Below are 18126 nucleotides of genomic sequence, written 5' to 3'. Positions count from 1 at the left end.
AGTCAAGGGGAACCCCACGTGTTGGTAAGGTAAAGGGAGTCAAGGGGAACCCCACGTGTTGGTAAGGTAAAGGGAGTCAAGGGGAACCCCACGTGTTGGTAAGGTAAAGGGAGTCAAGGGGAACCCCACGTGTTGGTAAGGTAAAGGGAGTCAAGGGGAACCCCACGTGTTGGTAAGGTAAAGGGAGTCAAGGGGAACCCCACGTGTTGGTAAGGTAAAGAAAGTCAAGGGGAACCCCACGTGTTGGTAAAGTAAAGGGAGTCAAGGGGAACCCCACGTGTTGGTAAAGTAAAGGGAGTCAAGGGGAACCCCACGTGTTGGTAAGGTAAAGGGAGTCAAGGGGAACCCCACGTGTTGGTAAGGTAAAGGGAGTCAAGGGGAACCCCACGTGTTGGTAAGGTAAAGGGAGTCAAGGGGAACCCCACGTGTTGGTAAGGTAAAGGGAGTCAAGGGGAACCCCACGTGTTGGTAAGGTAAAGGGAGTCAAGGGGAACCCCACGTGTTGGTAAAGTAAAGGGAGTCAAGGGGAACCCCACGTGTTGGTAAGGTAAAGGGAGTCAAGGGGAACCCCAAGTGTTGGTAAAGTAAAGGGAGTCAAGGGGAACCCCACGTGTTGGTAAGGTAAAGGGAGTCAAGGGGAACCCCACGTGTTGGTAAAGTAAAGGGAGTCAAGGGGAACCCCACGTGTTGGTAAAGTAAAGGGAGTCAAGGGGAACCCCACGTGTTGGTAAAGTAAAGGGAGTCAAGGGGAACCCCACGTGTTGGTAAAGTAAAGGGAGTCAAGGGGAACCCCACGTGTTGGTAAAGTAAAGGGAGTCAAGGGGAACCCCACGTGTTGGTAAAGTAAAGGGAGTCAAGGGGAACCCCACGTGTTGGTAAAGTAAAGGGAGTCAAGGGGAACCCCACGTGTGACCAATACCATCCCACCTTGTCACCTTTCTCTGAGGTGAGTGTTGTGTTTGATTGAAATTTGCAAGATTTGTTTTAATTCAAAAGTACAGTTTTTTATGTGACTGGTGAAGCCTTTCCCTGCCTTATTTTCTGCTATGCATACCGAGTTAGAACCATGGAAAACATAAAAAAATGAGTCACTTTTAAACACGCTAATAAAGATTCAATCAAACTATCAAGCATTCATTATTTACTATGATAAAATAAACTACAACAGCAGCCAAAGTCAAGACAACACCTAAAACACATCAGCCATGACATTTTTTTTCAAACTAAAATAGCAGAAAAACACATTTCTGTGATGGTGTTTGGGGGGGGGGGGCGCGCATGGCACAATCATTCATTCATTCATTTTCTACCGCTTATCCTCAACAGGGTCACGGGGGTGCTGGAGCCTATCCCAGCTGTCTTCCACCCTGGACTGGTGGCCAGCCAATCCCAGGGCACATATAGACAAACAACCATTCACACTCACATTCATACCTATGGACAATTTGGAGTGGCCAATTAACCTAGCATGTTTTTGGAATGTGGGAGGAAACCGGAGTACCCGGAGAAAACCCAGGCATGCACGGGGAGAACATGCAAACTCCACACAGAGATGGCCGAGAGTGGGATTGAACTCGGGACTCCTGGCTGTAGGTCTGGTTTTGCTTGGAACCAGCCACCACAATTGTAATGAGGTCTTGTATTGTATGTACGTGCATCTTACTGCTTAGTTATCTGGAATTTGGTTAATAAACAGAAAAAAAAGAGAAGTCGTCTCCCCCGCCAGCCACGACAGGAGCCACAAATTGCTTCCGCCTGCGGGGATTTGGATGGGGGCTGACTGACGTGATGTGACATCTACATCTGGGTTACGGCATCATTCGATCGGTGATTCATAGTGCTATGGTTCCATACAGACGGATGTATTGTTGCACCCTAGAAAGGGGGTGAGTGGTCATCAAAAATCATGAAATGCTAACTACAGTACATTATGTATGACATGGGGACATGAGTGTCCAGACTTTTTATGCATATATATTTTATAGGAATATACACGGTATATACGTATGTTAAAGGAAAAACAGCTTTTCTGTTATACGTGACACATTGTATTATTATTACAAGTAATATTATGAGCAGCAACATTTAATGTACTTTTAGAAACAAGCTGCTGGCGGCAAACAGCCCCCAAGCCGCATCCTGGACACCCCCGATGTATGGGAACCACTGTTCCAATAACACATCAACCATCTGATTATCATTGGATCAATACAAACTTGGAAAGGATGATGACATGTTACATAATTCTGTCAGTACACATCACTCCTCGCTGCTGGCCGCCCGCTGTGCCAGCGATGCCCCCCGCTGGCGCTCTGACACTAGCACACGGGGTACACATACTGCCTGGCCAAGTCACACACCCTAGACTTCTTTCCGGCTGGAAAGAAAACCTGTAGTGTCTCGGCCCTCCATGGCATGCCCCCCACACACCCCTGCTTTAGAGGATGGCGGTCACCCCACTCACCTGATTGCCCTGGACGATGGACACCTGTGTGGCACAGACGGATGAGTGACTGGGAGAGTTGGGGAGTGATTTACATGGCCCGATGGACAGCTGCTGCTTCTTCCGAATGGCGACCACCTTTTGAGCAACTGCAATGAAAACACACCCGCATGAATGCTTTGCTGGGATCCCACTTTCACCTCTGATGAATGAGAATCTGAAACATTAGAGTCCTAAGAGAGGCACATCAATCCACCCATCGGCTGCACTCAACAAGATCATCTACAAACGACAAGCTGTACCTCAACACTTCAGATTTCTAGTTTGAGCACTACAGACAATCAAACAGAGAGAAGACTACCTGCAATCAAAAGTGTGGAAACAAAAATGACAGCATAACATGTCACACACACACACACAACAGCAGCTATTAATATTAGGAATGATAAACAACTTAACTTTAACTGTAAACAGTAACTTTAGCAACTGTGGATGTGTTAAGCTGCTGTGTGATAATTATAGACTTTTTTTCTTCAGCTCCTTGTGATAGAACAGCAAGCTCTGTGAAAACAAACATTGGATACGTGCATTCAAAAGTTCACAGAAGGTCAAATTTATGCATTTTCGGTTCATACTGAAATTTCACCCGAGAGCCGACATCCCTAGCTTTTTGCGAGTGAGGTATATTGAACATGTGTGTACGTTTGTATGCGGTAACTTGGTGGTGAGGAAATGAGAGAGTTAAGACTTCACTGAGTCCATTATCTCTGTTCCAATAAACACAGATGAAGCCATTGTTTTAATTGAGCTCGTTAAACATGGTTGATGAGGAGCCCATCATAAACATTTACCTCCAACTGGCAAGAGGAGCCTGAAGTACAGGAACTGGGAAAATAAAGCACGTAAACAAGTTTTAGGTCAGATGCCGACTTCCGACTGAGAGCATTACCTCTTTCAAAGACGCGCTTCGACACGAGATGATGATCCCACATTTTACTGCGTTTTGTTCATGACTGTTGAGGACATTGATGGTCTAAAACATCAACATCACAGAAGACCATGACCAGGAAAGGGTGGACATAAATCATTATGTAATTACGTAATTATTAGAATTATTTAAGTAATATAATACCACATGTGAGCGGTCCAGATTTGATATATTATAAACAAATATGGTAAGATTGATTCAGTGAAATAAGTATTCTTATTTCCTCAAACGGGGGCTGCACAGGGGTCAAGTGGTTAGCGCGCAGACCTCACAGCTAGGAGACCAGGGTTCAATTCTACCCTCTGCCATCATTTGCATGTTCTTTTCTCCGGGTACTCCGGTTTCCTCCCCCATTCCAAAAACATGCTAGGTTAATTGGCCATAGGTATGAATGTGAGTGTGAATGGTTGTTTGTCTATATGTGCCCTGGGATTGGCTGGCCACCAGTCCGGGCTGGAAGACATTTGGGATAGGCTCCAGCACCCCAGCGACCCTCGTGAGGATAAGCGGTAGAAAATGAATGAATGAATGGATTTCCTCAAACAGCAGAAATTCTGACCCCACCATGGCATCACGACTAGGATGGTGAAAAATATTGTTGGCTCCATCTCATTCGGAAAAGGAAGAAATACTAATTGCTCTCGCTCCAGAGCAATTAGTATTTCTTCCTTTTCCATGTAAGAAAAAAAGTTATCATGATCATTCATGATGTCAAGGGAGTTGGGAGCATCACCAAGAAAAGCGTGGTTACTCCTTGCTGTCATGGACTGAGATCCTGCAGTGCCCCCCCCCCCCAAGACCCCCAAGACCCCCCTGGTCAGGAGCCAGTAGCCAATGAACCAAACTTGACCCGAAACAAGTAAACAAGGGAGTGGCTGAAAAGTGGCCTACGCAGTCTGAGGACCGTCAGCGCATAGAAATGTGTAGCGTGCCAGTCTTTGTTGGGTTGGAGGCAGTGCAAGCGTTAAGAACAGTTATGATAAGGATGTGCTAAATATTTAAACTGCACATTTAATGCAATTTATCTTACTCCATCAATCTCAGTCCCGGTATGAAAGGTGGCCACTCATCTAATGGAAACGTCAACGATCTGATCAGATTTATGGCGGGATGGCACATAAAGCCGTTCGGGGGGGTTGCCGCTGAGTTAGCAGTCTGTATAAAGTTAAACTGTGACGTGGCAGGAGAAATGTAAAGTTTAAAAATGCTATCCTATGGAAAAATGTTGCCTTTACTCAGCAGATAATTGTCACACTGGTCAAGTGATCATAAAAAAAATAAAAACAATACTACGCCTAGCGAAGTAACTATGAAGTTATGAATGTTAAGGGGCTGGCTGTGTTAGTTGTGCATAGTTTTAGTGTTTAGTTCAAGATGTGCACGCGCACACACACACACACACACACACACACACACACACACACACACACACAAGCAAGAAAAACAAGACAAACAACTTGACTTTATTTTCATGGTCTACTTCCCCTAACAGCCCATGTGTAGCCTGCAGGTGAACATTACGTGTGTGTGTGTGTGTGTGTGTGTGTGTTGCGGTGGATGAGCATTAACGTCTCATTACAAGAGCACTGATCTCAGCTTGTTAGCGAGTGTGAACGAAGCGCTGGGCTTCCACACTCTGACAGATGAGAAAGAAGCAACAAAGAGGGTGAGGGTGTGTGTCTGCGTGTTTGGGGTTCATGTCGCTGTAATTAGGCTAATTAAATTAGCTCGCTGATGGACAAGGGACCACGGGAGCGTCACCCTCACCCCTACCCCCTCGCTCCCTCACACAGAGGTCACTCCGCTGGACGAGGCTTCACTTCTCATTACATGTTTAACACACCACACACACACACACACACACTGAAACAAAGAAGCCGGTCTATACTACTCTAGAAACCACTGAGGAAAAATGTGACCAATAGCATTTCTTTGAAAAGCAGAATGTTGTTACGGATGTTAAGCCAATTTCATAGGGTGTAGCTACAGTATTTTTCTTTGATATTAATTAGTCATTTCATGGCTACACTGTAGTGCTGCAAGAGTGCCAGAGTGCATTGCTGTTGGAGAGCAGGAAGGGCTTTGTGGTACATTGGGAGAGGTTAGTTGTGTGTTAGCCTACACCAGAGGTGGGCAAATATTTGGACTCGTGGGCCGCATTGAGTTAACAAGCAACTCAATGCTTAGAAAGCAACTGGCGGGACGGATTCAAACTCTGTGGTGGGCCGCATGTGGCTCCCGGACTGTAGTTTGCCCACCCCTGGCCTAGCCAAATGGGGTTCACGCCATTATCCCAAATTGATATTGTTCATTTTCACTGATCTGTCAGTCATACACAATAGCCAGCATTTTGGGTGAGAAATGATTATTTAGTGTCATCGCTGAGCATGAGCAAGACTAATTACATAATTACATTGAGGTAATAATAACAACAATAATAATAAAAATGATACTATATGTAAATATTAACAGCTAGACTGTGTTTGTCTCCATCTGTCAGTCACATGTCTGCTCCAGTGTGTTTTCCTGTGACCCTGGACAAGATATATGGAACAGGAGTGATATCCCCCCCCCCACACACACACACTTTGTTGATCAAGGGATAAGACCGCCATGTTTATGCTCCTGCACCGCCCCCCTCAGGACAAACAGAGCCATGACAACTCAAAGACACAAACAAAAAAGAAAGCGTCCCCATGAAAATCCAGACCACCATTAAAGAAAAAAGACATAACAGTGACCAGGCCTTGACCATAGTCATTCTGTGCGTCCTTCTTTATGTTTTATGAATCCTCTCAGTGAATGGCCTCTCCTGCAGTGCCCCCTCCCTGCTTTGCCCGCCTAGCTATGATAAAACTTAATTGCTGTTCTGTTAGAGCTAAATAGCTGAGCGGGTCAATTTCCTTCCTAATTGACGTGCGATTAAGAGTTGGCAAATGTGCAGTGGGGGTGTGGGGGTGGGGGGTGACCTTCCCAAAGGACTGGACTCTGCAGTCACGATTCTCACCATCTTGGAAGACTCGCTCCACATTTAGGCCGTACGTGGCGCAGGTTTCGTAGTAGGTGCAGCGCTTCAGGTCGTTGGAGAGTTTTCTGGCCCGGCTGTCATCGATCACCCGTGGGTTTGACGAGCTGATGGCGTCTGAGGAAGCACATTTTTGAATCAGTGGAAGGATTCAGATACTGGAATGTCATTGCGTGACTGACCCCTCCTGGTCCTTGAAATCAACATCTGGATTAATAGCAGAATTAAAGATGCTGTACTGAATGACACAAATGTGTCAATAAGCTACAATAAGATAAAGAATATTATGATCATTCTCGGCCCTTTGCATTGACTTGTGGACTCCTATGGAGCAGCTACACGCATTAAACTGCACAGAAAGCTTTCTAGATCTTCCAGAATCTGCACCTATTCCAGCTGGATTTCCAAAACGGTCAGTTAGAATTTTTTCCAGCCACTCAATTGGTCCCACTCAGCTTGCATAGCTAACAGCTTGGACCCGGGCACACCCATATAAGGAAATCACCCGCTGGATGGAGCTGGTGACTTATCACAAGGCTCACTGTTAAGTCACAGTGAGTCTCAGAAATCGAGCGTTCAGAGACATCCCGAACTTCTTTCAAGACTCACTTCCAAATGTGCAAACGTCATAAAACGTTGGCATCATTGAACACAACAATACAACATTTATAGGTCCGAAAAGTGGAAAAAGCATAATAGGTCCCCTTTAAACACCTCAGCTGCTGAACAATCAAGGTGTCTAAAATGTGGAATTCACTCAGTTATTAATTACAGCCACCACATTTCCTACAGAAATAAGTTCATCCATAATCCACACAGCCAAACACACCACAGACTCCCTAATAATAATAATAATAATAAATTGGTTTACTGTGATCTCTTTGCCACAAGCTGCCACTTTGCACAATAGAAATAAACAAATGACTGATTGGAACTAATCCAGTGGCTTGTGTGTGCATTTGCAAACCTCAACATACTCTACCAGACAAACTTTTAGAACACTCCAATTTCTCGGGAGAAAATATGTACATTTTAAAGCTTTTTTTGTTCATATTTGTAGCAACAAATGACTTTCTCTGGTTAAGTAGTGTTCACCCACTGTGTGTTCCCAACACTGCTTTCATCAGGCAGAGGAGGGTTTGGGACTCAAGAACTCCTCTGGGAGTTTGTTGCACCAACTGCCAAGGCTTGATCAACATCAGAAGTCATTTTTCAGTTTTGGATAACCTTACCTAACCTTTCTTTTAAAAAAAACCCTTTAGCACTTCACCACTTACCGTTGTAGCATTTCAAGCTATTTAATGCCTTGAACTTCAATAAGTGGAACAATTGCAGTGACTGCTTGTGTTGAACGCTATCATTAGTCGAGGGCACCTTGCCGGACAGAAATACACTGGACAAATGGAAATGAGACAAAGGAAGGGGAAACATGCAATTGTGCGCCACAGGTAGTGCAGTGACTTATCAATAACTCAATACAAATGAACAAATATGAATAATAGATAAATACAAATCGCTTTGTTATCGCCAATAGAACTATCTGGCACTGTAGCCGTCTCTGACCAATAAGGGAGTGCCGCACACCTTCCAGTTGCATCACTTCCTGTTTTACCATACTACAAAATACACAACAATAATCTCACTTTAGTAAAAAAAAATTGGTGTGGTTTAAATTTATCATGAATAATGAATGCAGTAAGTGTACAGTTGGTACAGTAAGTGTGGTGCTTTATAACACTGATAAATGTGACTATAAAAATTCTCCACTAGGTGGCAGCAGTGCATTAAAAAATGCACATGCGAGAGACAGGCGTTTACATGATCATATTAATCGTTACTGATATACATATTCCTCCATATTCCTTCTGTCTGTGGACCTTGGTGAGCCTCAGGGCGCCGTACCATGTACAGTGAGAATATTCTGGCGGCCTGCTTTGATTGAGTAGCCCATTTGAAATGAATATTTAGCATTCTAGCATGAATATGTACCATTATTGGAATACATTTATCAGTTGCACAGTTATGGCACTGACTAAGTTGGCCCAGTTAGATGATGAATACATTTTGCTGGTGATCCATGACAATCCATGGCAGGGATTATTCATCCGGACTTCTTCCGGAATGTTCCTTTTTATAGAGGTTCTTCCATCAACAAACTTTCAAATATTGATTTTAAGATGTAGGCTTTAGGGTCCTAGATAAGCGAGCCATAGAGACTGAAGCGTACACAGAAACCCCCTCCAGTTTCCAGAGTTTCCAGTTGATGGATGTGTATACATGCAACAGGTCCGACCTTTTTATCAGTCCCATTTGAAGTCTGGTTTCAACAGATTTGATGTGATACAATGTGTGTGTGTGTGTGTGTGTGTGTGTGTGTGTGTGTGTTTGGGTCAAACCTTGCGTGCCGACTAGGACCAATGGCAAGTCGGCAGTGTTTCTGTAGCTGGCGAGGCGGTTGAAGTAGTGATAGACTGTCTGGAAGCTGATCTCATCCTCCAGACTGAAGACGAAGATGACAGCGTCGACCCACAAGGCAAACTGCAGATGGAAGTCAGCCAAGAAGCAGAGAAAATAAATACTGGAACGAGATAGTTCATCTCAGTGTGCTTCCCATACATTCACTTATTTGGGACAGCCTGCCACAAATAGATTTGACCCTGTTTGACCATATTACACATTATAAAACACCGAAGAACAAGGCAGAGCAGGACGTAGTACCACCTTAGCCACTTCATCGATATATTCATCAAGTATCCAGTGAAGAGACTTGTACTGAACCGGTCAATACGGCGGTCTCGGGTTCAATAGCACCATGAATCGAACCATGCTGTAACCCAGCTGTAGATGTCACATGACATTCATCATTCATTCATTCATTTTCTACCGCTTATCCTCACCAGGGTCGCGGGGGTGCTGGAGCCTTATCTCAGCTGTCTTCCACCCTGGACTGGTGGCCAGCCAATCCCAGGGCACATATAGACAAACAACCATTCACACTCACATTCATACCTATGGACAATTTGGAGTGGCCAATTAACCTAGCATGTTTTTGGAATGTGGGAGGAAACCGGAGTACCCGGAGAAAAGCCACGCATGCACGGGCAGAACATGCAAACTCCACACAGAGATGGCCGAGGGTGGAATTGAACTCCTCCTAGCTGTGAGGTCTGCGTGCTAACCACCCGACCGGCGTGCAGCCCCCATAATATAATATCATATAATAATCAAATGAGTACTCCTACTGTAAAAGTATTTTGCACGGCCATTTGTTCCAATGTGATCTTTTGTTGGATCAGGGGCCTGGTCTGTTACAACATCCAATCAATATTATTGATCATGCTGTGTGATAAAAAAGTAATCACAGCAATACTTTGGATGCATTAATTTTAATTTATATTCATAACCCTATTCAATTCCACAAATTCATGGTTGTAAAAAAAAGGCTCAGATTGACTCGGCAAGACAGACAAAAATTGGACCGGAAGCCGAAAAATGGGGATTGGAATTCATTGGAAAAAACTGTACTTCTGAGTTGAAACATATGTTGGTAATTTCCATAAAATCCAAGTCACAGAAAAATGAAAGATGAAAATCAAATTTTTGTAAGAACAAATATCGAACCATGACAGGAAAGTATCAAATGTACCCCAACTGTACATTTTCTGTATTGTTGCGCCCCGGCTAATATGGTCATGGGGATGTTTGTCACATGGGGTACCTAGCATCTAAGATCCACTACCTGAGCCTCCGGGGGACCCCCTTCATCCCTGATGAGCAGCAGGTGACTCTGCCCGTCCACCACGATCTCTTTCTTAAAGCGTCCACCTGGGGGACAAACAAAACAAAACAAAACAAAAGGAGCATCAGAGTCTTACCAAAACGGACCAAACAGGAAGTAGACATTTGAATGACATGATGCTATCTGGAACCAGAAACAAAATGATGTTTTGACAAGCTCCTCTACTGATTGTGACAAGTTGGATTACACGGAATGTTCTGAGGGAGGCAAGAGATCATGGAAAGCTAGCGGAGCTTCAAATGTGGCTATGGTACTAAATACTGACATGTGTCTCAGGCCAGAGGTTAGGAAGCTAGGAAACGTTACTTCCATCATCAGTGATGGTGATTGATGATGATGATGATGATGAACTAAGATGCAGGTTGGACCAGCCGGGCAGGTTTCACTTGGGGTCCCGGTACTTTAACATCAATTTTTTAAAAAATGTTTATTATTATTATTATTATTATTATTATACAATAACAATAATAATTTGATTAAACGGGCACCCAAGCAGTTCTCGCCGCGCTGCTGCAACCGCCCAGGCATGATGACTGAGAGGAAGAGAAAGAGGGTAGTTACCTGCATCCACGTCAGCTATATACGCAAGAGCAGCAGCAAGAGGAAGGTGGAGAGGAGAGAAAAAAACACAGATGAAGGGTGCAGAGAGTAGACTAACTTTGGTGATGAACTCTGTTAAGTCCGCTGTCGTTTTGCTCGGACTTGAGCGCTCCTGAACACACTTCAGAGCTAAGCTGCCGCTGCTGCTTTAGTGGGTGTTCGGTCCCGACCGGCAGCCTCAGAATAGTTCTGGTTAGCGGCTTTGTGGAGCTGTGGTCGCAGCGCTGCTCCAAAGCCGCCGTCACAGCGCCAATCAATGGGAATGGGACGGGAATGAAGACTCCAGAATATTTTTAGACTCTGGGAATTTGAAACCAACACAGCTACTTTTCTTGGCCAATAACAGCTTGGAGACCGTGTCGGAGGTTTAAACGCCATCTTCTCTAATAAGCTCAAAGACAAGCGGCGGTGGTGGGGAGAGCCGAGCCTGAAGCCGATACTGGAGGACGGCGCTCAGAACTTTGGGGATTCCCCCAACGCCACTGGCTTGGATTCGTGCTCGCTTCTGGCATCAAGCGTGGAAACAAGTCAGAGTGACTCTGCTCATGTCCACTCACAAGGTCAACGATATGAGGGTGGTTCCCCACAACTACTTCTTTTAAATACACACAGAGGTCAAACTGGGGTGGGGACGTTAAACTTATTCACAACATGGTGATGACCACAGTCATCGTTAACTCATTCAATCCCAGATATGACCATATTTGTACCCGTGCACACTACACGGCTCCATGCTTTGGCTGTTGCTGTCGTACCTTCAGGCGACTCCTCCTGAACATAGGTTCCCGTCAGGTACCTGTGGACCAGCGCCGACTTCCCACTGGCCAGGTTTCCCACAATGCCCTACAGGTAGAGTGAGGCTTTTTCAACACGGGGATTTGGATTCAACAGACTGAAGGTGGGTCGGCGACTTACCACTTTGAGTTCTGGCACAGAGCGACTGAGCGTCCACTCCTGGCTGTTCACAAACGCATCTGAAGAAGAAGAAGAAGAACACAACAAGCATTTTAGTTGAGCAACTGAGGGGTCATGATGCCATGTACAATACGTTACATCATCTCGGCAACATTCTTTTTTTTCTTTTAGTGGTCAGTGACTAAAACCCGCCAGTTGTTCTATTTCTACTCAGCAGCAACACATCTGGCAGGGACACGAGGAAGATGAGGAAGAGTGTAATTATGGGATGCACTGACAGAAGGCCTTTTACTTCTCAAAACCTTTAAGACTGATCAGTTATTTCAAAGACACTTCATTTTTCACGCCACTGAAAGCGAGCTGAGAGCCTGCCACTGGTCCATCAAGGACCGCACATGAAGTAGGCCAGTAGGCCGCACGCCTTCAGACCTTCTCACTAATTCATTAGATGCAATCTGTGAGTGCTTAAAGCCCTCCAGGAAGGAGCCTGGTTGGCTTGCGCTTCCATTCAACTGACAGTTTCTGGAATTTTCCCGGATAGTCAATGACCTACAAATATCCATAATTTATTTGGCACCGCACGTCAACACGCTACCAACACTGGTCAACCATATGACGAGCGGTTAAAGAAACCGTGGGATGATGTGTGTTGTGATGCTGCTGCTCTGACGCTAACACTTTTATCAGTCTGGACAGAATCCAGGAGAATCCACACACACAGGAGGATATTGTTGAGGTTTCCACAGATGCCCGCCTGTGTGGAAACTCGCTGCCTTGCAGGATGTTGATTCAGCTGCTTCCTGTTTTCAGCGGCTTACGATTCGCCGGCCGGGAGGCATAGTCCAGGGACACACGCCGCCAGGCCATGACCATGGTGATGAGCTGGCATGCTACATTTTTAAACACCACAACAACAAAGGCGCAACATCAATCAGGCTTTGTCTGGAGGATTATTTAAAAGTTAATAGACTAATTAAGCCTGATTAATTTAATTTTACTGTTTTCTTGTTCATTCATTCATTTTTTACCACTTCACGAGGGTCGCAGGGGTGCTGGAGCCTATCCCAGCTGTCTTCAGGCGAGGGGCGGGGTCCACCCTGGACTGGTGGCCAGCCAATCCCAGGGCACATATAGACAAACAACCATTCACACTCACATTCATACCTATGGACAATTTGGAGTGGCTAATTAACCTAGCATGTTTTTGGAATGTGGGAGGAAGACCGTGTTTGAAGTTTTTTTTCGCTGAAAACGACCACAAGGTGGCACTAGTGCATTTTATAAGGACTCGGCCTGCATCTCTCCCATTGAAATACCCAGCACAGCAACCAGGAAGTGAAAAGGTATCTTGTTGTGTGGCGTGAAGGAGGTTACACATGGAAGGGAGATTTTGATGAATGCACACACGCACAATCGCATTCACACACACAGTTCAGTTGCAAATGTGAAAATTGTAAATAGTTAATGGTGTTATATTTGTAAAAAATAGAACAACATTTTTTGTTTATGTTGTGGCATCATTGTGTAGACATTTTGGCTAAATATGGCAAAATTTGTGCCAAACTGAAAGTTATGCTTGAAATGTATCTTTTCACAAAAAGCCATTTTCTCCCTTTTTAAACAGATTTTGCAGAAAATTACCCATGTTCTACGGCTCAATAATAAAGAAGGGAAAAAGGGTTTTCTGGTGAAAGTCTAATCTTTCTTTTGGTATTTAGCATGTCTAGCATGACTATGTCTACATAGTCCAAGAACACAATATTCTATGTGCCTTGAAAAATCAGTCAAAATCATCCAAAATGTGTGGGACCGATATTGAATGAGTTACACTGGCTGTTCATCATTTCATCAAAGATTTGATATAAAATCTGGAATGCTGAGGTTGACCGGACAGCGATTTAAAATTTCTTATAATCACCTAAGTGATAAGGACAAAAAAAATCATGTGATAAGATTTAAAAGAAAAATAAAAAGCACATGCTCTAAGCCGGACAATTCAACAGGCTGCCTATGGAGATGTAGACCTCAACCCAAATGAAAGCCCCTACTGATGCTGACTGCAGCCCAATAACCATAAGCTCCAACTTTAAGCCCTTCTCACGCAGATGCCGCCCTGCTGCGTTTAACCTGGCAGCAATGGCGTACGAGCTGTACGAGGCCTCGCTTCCCTGCCATGATGTTCAAAAAGAGAATTTGTCCACATGGGTTCATGACAGTGTGACTGCCAAACAAGAAATGACATTTTAAAAAAGCCAGATTTTAGCACCAATTTTGACTGTTTGAGGCTTTGGTCTTGAACTTTTGGTCAGTTGATGAATTGCCTGCTTGAGTTGAAATGCTCCAAAAGTTCCAACAATCTTGCTCCTGCTTCTTCTTGTTGCATGTTGATACACAAAAATACACATTTGTATTTATTTCTTTTTTTATTCAGGGGTGGACCACCAAACTCATTAATGAGGGCATTTTTTCAATGCCGTAAAATAGTCATTTTGTCAGAGATCAAGACATCGCAAGCCATTATGTACCCAGGTTCTTTCAAAACACATCAGGTCAAAAATGTAACAAAACGCTCTGGGTCCAACAGACACACCTGAAATAACCATCAGACGCATCCTTGTGATTGAACTTGATTGAACCAGTGACACAGTTCATGGGCAATCAGGCGACAGAAAACAATGTGCCGTTTTTCCACCATCGCAACATCAGCAGCCCAGCCGGACAACCATTCACATTCGCAGTCATCGCATCTAATAATAACAGCCATCCTACCAATAGAAATAAACAAAACAACTGGCCCAGCAGAGGACGGGGGATGGAGGTGGCAAGTCGAAGAAGAGTTCATTGCAATGCAGCCCATTTTCAGCACACACAAAACCTGGCTTACTCTTTCCCATCTGCAAGACTCCATTGTCGAAGGAGAGAAATATCCTAACCACTGAAATCAGTCCTTTAAAGGAAAACTGCACTATTGGAATGTTGTGCATCATTCACCATCCTTATGTGAAACATGACCACATGTCTTTGCTGACCCTTTGCTGTGTCTTCTAAAGACAAAAACAGTCAACATGTGGGATTTAAAACAATGCACATAATGACACACACCTATTTTGACTATGAAGCCCTAAAAGGGCAACAGTGTTCTATTTACATCACCCACCTGTAGACCAACCAAGCTAGGGTGACATTGTTATGGTAGCGGCTAACACAAAGAACCCTTCCTGGTGTTGTGATGCGGCGCGTCACGGGAGACATGAACAAGTATATGAACAAATGCAAATTATCTGGCAATTATTTCCCACATTTCATGTGTTGTTTATAGACAGTGGTCCGTCTGGTCCATCTGGACCAGCTGGTCTGTGGTGTCTTTCCAGTTCATTTTGGGTAGGTGGAAAAAAGGTTTCTATCACTGCAGAGTTTGTTAGTGCTAACAGTTCTACTTTTGTTGTATTTGTGTGTGTATGTGTATATATATCTACACACCAGTATATATAACGCTAACGAGATGCGATGCCACCGGGGTGGATCTCGGCCTGTTTTACAGAGCGGGATCTAAAACATACATTACTACATTACTACTCGTTATACTCAAGCATCATTCAGATACGGGTCACTTGTCACTATCAGAACGTGTGATGGATGAATGAGGTGTTTAAATAAGTAAGATAAAAGGTGAGTTTAGATGGAATTATTCCGCTGTCTAGATGAGGTGTTTTACTCACTTTTTTGTCTCTCCTATGAAGTTGTGCTTTCTATAAAAAAAAATAATAACGTTCAAAGTACTTTTGAGTTGCTGCTGGCATTTAAAAATGTCTTCTTAAACGGGACACATTTCATGTTTTGTTCTTTTGGTATAAGCAGAGGATTTGAGAATATCTAAAGGTTTGTTATAAAGAAGATCGATGACTATGTTTTACTTTTCCTGGAGTATTTTATTTTTGCAACTATTTTTCTATAACATTTTCAAAGTGTTAATGAATCAGCTTTGCACGCATACACTATTTGACTTTGCCAAAACTCACTTTAGGAAAAAATATCGGGAGATATATGGTCCATCGATATTCTACATAAATAAAATATAAATAAATATATGGGATACGAGTTTTGTTCCGTATCACCCAGTATTTAGTTTACTTCAATATTATTCAAAGTGTTCCCCCTTCCTCCTTCCCTCTCTCTCTCTCTCACACACACACACACACACTGGATGGCAGTTCCTTCCCTCAGGTCAGGGTGTGTGTGATTGAAGTTACCCGTCATCTTACAAATCAAGGCAAATCAGTAGCACAGCCTTTGCCCCTTAAAGGAGATCTAGTATGCTCATTTCTCAGCCCTTTGTATTGAGTTGTAGACTCGTAGAGCAGCTACACACAATAACCCGCACAGAAAGTTTTGTAGATCTTCCAGAGTCTGCACCTCTTCCATCTGTATTTGCTTGGATCGTGTGCAAAACGGTCTGTTTTAATCAGGGTTGGGCAAGTTTTCTTTATATACTGAAAAAAATGTAATGCAGCTCGTCTTAGCCATAAATACACATTCTACATACACACACGGATCACTTCTGTGATCGTTCTTCAAAATAAGAGCACTGTTTGCCCCATGTCTGCATAATCAAAACAAGAGTCTCATAATAATAATATAAATAAGCAGTTGGAATTGCATGGGTGACTACATCTTCCTTCATCACAAGCACAGGCGTTACAATGTGTGCATAGGCTGACATCCAATACATCCATCCATCCATTTTCCTCCGCTTATCCGGGTCCGGGTCGTGGGGGCAGCAGTCTTAGAAGGGAAGCCCAGACTTCCCGGTCCCCGGCCACCTCCTCCAGCTCCACCGGGAGGACACCAAGGCGTTCCCAGGCCAGCTGTGAGACATAGTCCCTCCAGCGTGTCCTAGGTCTGCCACGGGGCCTTTTCCCAGCTGGGCATGCCCGGAACACTTCACCAGGGAGGCGTACGGGAGGCATCCGGACTAGATGCCCGAGCCACCTCAACTGACTCCTCTCGATGTGAAGGAGAAGCGGCTCTACTCTGAGCCCCTCCCGGATGGCTGAGCTCCTCACCCCAACATCCAATACATTTGTTTTTTGGGACAAGCAGCAACACATATCTGCCAGCTGTTTGTGTGTGTGACTTGCTGCAAAATTGAGAGGCACATAGAAGGATGGGAACGATAGGTTAGATTGCAGCACTTCATTCCTGGGAGTTTCCTGGGATTTGAAGGGACAATGACAACGAGACAAGACACTGATCAGGCTGTAGCGACTGCCATTAGATGCTTGAAAAAGGTGTGAGGACCAAGAGAAAGAGTTTGGCTGTGTTTGTAAACTTCATTTTAAAAGATCCTCCAATTAAGAAGCACTTGGAAGGACTCAACAGGAAGTCAAGAAAGAGCTTGTACCCGCAACTGACTGACATACTTATCATCCTGGGACTTACTAGATCCATCCCCCATCAGCTTTATGCGCTTTATGCCCACAACACACAAATACGCACACACAGTTTTCATTTCACGCTTAACAATTACAACCCCCATGACAGCAGTTGCTAACTGGCCCATCATGCAAACGATGGCCAGGATGATGAGCAATATTTTTGGGGTTTACATCACCATAACGCTTACTTCAAATGCACTGTTTCCTCATGCTAGCTACCAGTCAGGGACATTTATTATCTGTCCTGATGGATTTGAGCCTTATATAAGAGCCTTAATCAGCAGGGGGTAGATCACTGTGACACTCTGCTGGCACGCCAGCCATGCCTCACCAGCATCGGATTACAGGAAGTCCTCAGGTGTAACAAAAAGCACATTTTAGAACATGTTTGGCTGATGGATGCAGGAGGTTTGTTGACGGAGCAACACATGGATGGTCAGTGTGATGCAGATCTTATTGGCCAGCTATTGTATTACAGTCATCGCAGGTAAGTCTGTGCCCTGTCTATCAATATTATCAATCAAATATTGCAACAATGCCGCACTAGGATAGTCAGGGTATAGGGACTGGTTGTGGGGTTGCTCTAGTTTATTCAGGATCTGCCCCCGTCTTAAGATTTAATGTCACACAGAAGTGCTCCTTAGCCGTTTCCACGCCCTCCAAACCATATAAAGTCGCCACAAACTCCAATTTGGGCCTGAAGAGGAAGTGGTGGCGAGGAGGAGGGGGAGGGGGAGGGACGCACACTCAGTCTTGACCCCCACACAACCTTTGTAATCCACTCTACCAACGAAGGAGTTATTGCTCCGTTTCAAACTCACACTGATGTTCACGTGTTCTGTCCCGCACATGGAAACCCTAGCCTACCCTGAGTAGTAGAGTAGTAGGACAATCCCGGCTGTCATCGGAATTGGCCACAAA

At 44.4% G+C, this 18126-nt stretch overlaps 1 protein-coding gene across 7 annotated transcripts in view; it reads right to left on the bottom strand.

Annotated features, from left to right (window-relative positions):
• The window catches only part of agap1 (ArfGAP with GTPase domain, ankyrin repeat and PH domain 1), a 61936-nt gene that overhangs the window by 31802 nt on the left and 12008 nt on the right, over nucleotides 1-18126 (bottom strand). For 4 of the 7 annotated variants that reach the window (XM_058051253.2, XM_058051254.2, XM_058051249.2 and 1 more), the window contains 6 exons: nucleotides 11771-11829; nucleotides 11611-11698; nucleotides 10196-10281; nucleotides 8853-8994; nucleotides 6439-6573; nucleotides 2465-2592 (listed from right to left, as the gene is read on the bottom strand). In XM_058051253.2, the coding sequence (XP_057907236.2) occupies nucleotides 2465-2592; nucleotides 6439-6573; nucleotides 8853-8994; nucleotides 10196-10281; nucleotides 11611-11698; nucleotides 11771-11829 (638 nt within the window). Of the gene's footprint in view, nucleotides 1-2464; nucleotides 2593-6438; nucleotides 6574-8852; nucleotides 8995-10195; nucleotides 10282-10816; nucleotides 10832-11610; nucleotides 11699-11770; nucleotides 11830-18126 lie in introns of all 7 variants that reach the window. The other 3 variants (XM_058051252.2, XM_058051248.2, XM_058051250.2) reach the window with 1 other exon arrangement.

The sequence above is a fragment of the Doryrhamphus excisus genome, linkage group LG15 (assembly GCF_037039965.1).
Source record: "Doryrhamphus excisus strain RoL-2023G ecotype Guam linkage group LG15, RoL_Dexc_Guam_v1.1, whole genome shotgun sequence".
Classification (NCBI taxonomy): domain Eukaryota; kingdom Metazoa; phylum Chordata; class Actinopteri; order Syngnathiformes; family Syngnathidae; genus Doryrhamphus; species Doryrhamphus excisus.
The sequence above is the reverse complement of the archived record's forward strand: the minus strand, read 5'-3'. Positions and strand labels throughout refer to the sequence as shown.